At 33.1% G+C, this 4,997-nt stretch overlaps 1 protein-coding gene across 1 annotated transcript; it reads right to left on the bottom strand.

The window, feature by feature from the left end:
- Positions 1–241: 241 nt before the first annotated feature.
- LOC108814551 (transcription factor bHLH96) lies at positions 242–3,114 on the bottom strand. Its single transcript, XM_056990286.1, has 3 exons — positions 2,394–3,114; positions 1,518–1,919; positions 242–503 (listed from the first exon to the last, which is right to left on the bottom strand). Exons 1-3 carry the CDS (start codon positions 2,865–2,867, stop codon positions 408–410), a joined length of 972 nt encoding a protein of 323 aa, XP_056846266.1. The 5' UTR covers positions 2,868–3,114; the 3' UTR covers positions 242–407.
- Between the last annotated feature and the right edge of the window lie 1,883 nt (positions 3,115–4,997).

Genomic DNA, 4,997 nt, shown 5'->3' with positions numbered 1-4,997 from the left:
AGAGGAAGAAATAGAATAAAGTTGGAGTAATTTTGGTTCTAAATGCTATTATAGAAGCAAAAATAGAAGAGGGTTGGAGATGCTAAAATTCAAATGTTCGCGGATACCATCTTGCCATCTTGCCATTACAATTATACACATTCGCCATGTTTTGGTAAGAAAATGCTACAATTCAAAAGCCCTTTGTCATAAAAAAAAATGCTACACTTCAGTGATGGTCTGGGTAGAGCTATATATAAAGGAAAGGACAAATGAAGCATCATCATACAAGAAAAAGTGAAGCAGTAAATACAGAAAGACCAATGAAAAGTTACTTATTTTTATTTTATTTTAATATGTAAAGAGTAAAAAATAACACATGAAAACTTAGAGTTCCTCTAAATGTGGCATACTAAAATTCAACTATATTAGCTAAAGGATGAGTCTTCTTCGATCCTCCTTAGGATTTGATTCACAGCTGCTGCAATATCTTCCACTGTATTCAATTGGCTCCCTTCTTCAACCTGAATCAACCCATTTTTCTCGTTAGAAAGAATCAAAGTAAACTTCAAATATAAATTACATTTTACGAAAAAATATAAATTGTATGAAACGGGTTGATAAAATTAAAAAGGTAAAGTGAAAAATAATAAAAGAAAATGTATATATTTCGAGGAAGAGGCCTATGAGTGTCCTGAAACTAGTGGCGTCATTTCGTTCTGCCGTGCACAGTGCATCCATAGTTCTGTCACTGTGACCACCAAAACTTCCACAAGTACACATGTACACACATACACACATGTATAGGCATATGTCATCTTTCTGGTCCCTGATTCTTACAAGAATCATTATTTTGATAGTCAGATATTGTATTTTTAAAAAATAAGAATTGATGATTTTGACCCCACCCCCCAATAATTGAAATTGAGGCCAGCCCTAACCAAGTAAGAAACGAAATATACGAAATTGTTCTTCGAAACCGTTTTGGCCCAGACAAATACTCCCTCCGTTCCTGAAAGTAAGATTTTCTAGAGTTTTCACGTTTATTAAGACTACAATAAATATTTGCCAATTTTAGTTTACTATTTATGTTTATACAATTTCCAATAACTATCTACCAATAAAATTTAATCAATTCAAATAGTCACAATTAATGATTCTTAAAAGTATACAAAAGTACCTTAAAAATATAGAAAATCTATCTTTGTGGAACAAAAATAAAATCCAAAAAATCCTACTTTCAGGAACGGAGGGAGTAAATCACAAGCCGTACAAATAAGAGACAAATCAAATGTGTGAAAAAGATAGTAAGTATTATGAATAAAACTCTTGTGATAGAAGAAGAACCAATGAATCACTGACACAAAAGTAACAATCAGGACGGTGATTATATTAGTGATCCACTAATACCACCTTAATTTGGCTTTCCAATAAAATATAAAACCCTAAATATGGTATTATATATGTCACTAACTCTAGTTTGGTTATGAAGCTATAAATAGTGGAAATAAAAAAAAAGAGTGAGATAAGAAATGTACCTTTAGACTGATGGAATAGAGGACGGAGTCGTCACGAGTTGTAACATTGAGATGAAGAACAGTAAGCCTTAAGCTCTGTATCGACGCCACGAGTTTAAGAAGCTGTTTTGGTCTCTTCTTCGCAAGTATCTTCACACTTGCATGGCTCTCCACCATCGTCACCTCTATCTCCGCCGTTCCTTCAGCCACCAACGACGAGGAAGGCCTTCTCGAGTATTGTGGAAAAGCGAAGAAATCTAAGAATGGTCCAGATGAGCTGGCAGCAACGGTTTTATGGTCGCCGGGGCCGCCTCCGGCTTCTCCTATGGCAGGGGTGTTTACCGGAGGTTCCATTGATTGTAAATGATGCTCAAGCTCCTTTAAGTAGTTAATGGCTCCGCCTACTACCGACGCTTGATCTCCCTTTCAACCACCACCAACCATAGGTTAAGCCCATAGAAATTGCAAAAAGGTTTTTTCAAAAACAATCTACCTTTAATATTTAAATATTATGTCACAACTTGATCATGCATATATGATCTCTATAGTACTTTTTAATGCAAAGATGTTCAAGACTTTATTTATGCTCCCACAGTTCCACTACTCAAAACTTCGTCTACAGAGACTACATGTTCTTATATTTATCAAAACAATAAACACATTGGTTGTATTTACAAAATGGCTTTCATTTGTTCATCATTTTTATCAAAGTTATTGTTAAATATACTCACATTATACATGCATATATATAGGCTATGTATATCCTAATGAAACTAGAAGTCTAGAACATAGGCTTTGCCTTTTTCTTTATTTTTCTTCACGCGTTAAGAAAAGATGTCACGCGCTCATACACACGCATACATATACAGATATAGTTTGTTGTATGTAGAGACTAACCCTTTGAGCATAAGAAGGTGGCATGAGAGAACGGAGAACGGCGAGGTACTCATTCATTTGTTTCCGACGGTTTCTCTCGACGGCGATGTGAGTCATCCTCTGGTTCTCGATCTCTTCCTTGTTCTTGCTACTCTTCGTCCTCCTCCTCTTTCTCCTCCCTTCTCCCATCGCTAAAACCAACGGTGGAGGCTGGTTCTCGGTGTCGACGATAGATCCATAAGGAAGGTCGTCTCGTGGCCATTGAAGATCCTCCTGATCGTTGTAGTTATAATCATCATTGTTATCTCCGCTTTTACCGTTATAACTAATACTCGCAAACCCTTGTCTTTGTTCTTGCCCTAGCTTAATGTTGTTCTTGGTTTCTAGGGGATCTCGATCTTCTTCTTGTTGAAAATATAAGTCGTGAGACTGAAGATCTTTGTAAGAGTTGTAGGAGAATGGATCTTGTGGGTAAACAATAGCCTCTAAGGCCATAATTAGCTACAAATTTTGAAAATGGTCGGAGCAAGAGAGAGAGAGGAAAAAAAGAAAGACATAAAGTGTTTGTCTTTCTCTTTTTGTCTCGAGACGGAGACAAGGCAAAAGGTAAAGACACGCTAGGGAAATTAAACTTGTAAATTACATCCACAATAAAAATAAATTAATAGAAAACTTTTCTCTAAAAAACTCAGAAAAATTGAAGAAGAAATGAAAAAGAGAAAAAAAAAAAAGGTCAAACAAAGTTGTGGTTTTGATCGATGGAAGAGAGGAGAAGCTTGTGAGGTTTATATATATATATTTATAAGAGAACAGAATAAGTCTCAAATAAGTCTCAAAGAAAATCCAAACCAGTTTAGTCATGTAAGTATAAGATATAGAGAGAGATGTTGTGTGTTATGTTTTGCACGTGAGATTATAGACCGGTCTACAAAACCAAAGAAAAGAGTGTGTGTTTTTGCAGGCTTGGGGGTTCGTCTAGTTACACTCATGTTCCAGGAGAGAGAACTATAACAAGTTGCAGTCTCAAACTTTATACGTTGCTATGAATTAATGTTTTTTGCCGTATATCGTGTGAGTCGTTATAATCAAATTAGTCGCGCAATTTGGAGATTTTTGGGTTGATAATCCCCATTATTATTTGGTACGTCACCTTAAAAGCATAACTAATGTACACTTTTATATTTTCTTCTGAATTAGAGATCTCTATTAGAGCATTTTTCAATAGTACTCTATAATTTTAACTCTAAAATAGTGCAATTCTATTATAGAATTGGATTTGTTTTGATAGTTTACTATATAATAGAGTTACGCTATAATAGATTGAAATATAGAGTAATATTTGTTTTTCATTTCAAATATAGAGTTAAAAAGCAACACTCATCTATATCTCATTTTATTATAGAGTAAACCATTGGAACAAATTCAACTATATAATAGAGTTACACTATTTTAGAGTAAAATATTGATAAAATTATAGAGTATCATTGGAAATAGTTTTATAAAAGTGAATTTGCTCCAATATATACCTCTATAATAGAATTTCTCTATTTTAAAGGAAAATATATAAATTTTTTTATTTTTTGCCTCTATATTTAGAAATGAAAATAGCAATTCTCTATATTTTTCCCTATAAATAGGAGAACTCTATTATAAAATCATACATTGGAATAAATTCACTTTTATAATAGATTTTTTTTATTTTAAGAGAAAATATAGAAACTAAAATAGAGACAGAGCTGGTTCCGAGGGGATACCCATAAAACTTTTGCATAGGGCCTGTGATTTATATAAAAATTTTGAGACCTATTTTTTCCATTGTTGTTAAATCTGTCAGTGTGTAATGTTGCTGAGAAGCTAAAAAAATGGTAAGACTTTCTACAAAACTAATTAAAATATATGAAAATATATGATCAAAAATTTATGAATGATTTTGAAGGAAAAAAATAAAGAAGAATTAGTTTTAAGAATTAATAAACTTTTACTCGTTTGGAACATATTGTAATTTTTTCATTATAACGAACTATGTGACTTAAATTTATATGTAGTATTTAAGAATTTTAATTGTTAATTTCGTATTGGACCACAAAAATCTCAGGACCGGCACTGGAAAGAGATGGATTGGAAATGGTGTTATAGGTGTTCAATTAATACTTTGCTTCTATGTTGCGTTGGTTAATGCGTCTATATAGAGAGATGGTGAGCTTAATGTCGAATGTTGGTCGAATGTTTTTCTTTGTTTCTATGTATCGCTGACGTCAAAGCTTATAAATTCGCAATCTAAGCTTATTTATACAAGTATTATTTTCGCGAACCGTGCGGTGACAGTGACCACTGAGTTATTCTTTTTTTATATGAAATCATATCGTTTATCACATAACCCGTAATGAAATAACCGTGAGAAACATCAAAAATCATGCATGGGGTCCGAAAGCTTATTGCCTTCATATGGCTTACCAACTATTGGATCTGGATATTTATAGAGTGAACATTCATTTTCAACCCAAGACGCGTGTATACTAATTGCACTATATATTTACCATTTTTAAAGTAAGTTTTGACTTTCTATAAGTATATAATCTTAACAACTTAAAATAAATACAGTATAGTTTTGTGGCAATTGTTTAC

This window comes from Raphanus sativus, chromosome 7 (genome assembly GCF_000801105.2).
Source record: "Raphanus sativus cultivar WK10039 chromosome 7, ASM80110v3, whole genome shotgun sequence".
NCBI classification, from domain to species: Eukaryota; Viridiplantae; Streptophyta; class Magnoliopsida; order Brassicales; family Brassicaceae; genus Raphanus; species Raphanus sativus.
Note: the sequence above shows the minus strand (reverse complement) of the source record. Positions and strands in the feature narration are given on the sequence as shown.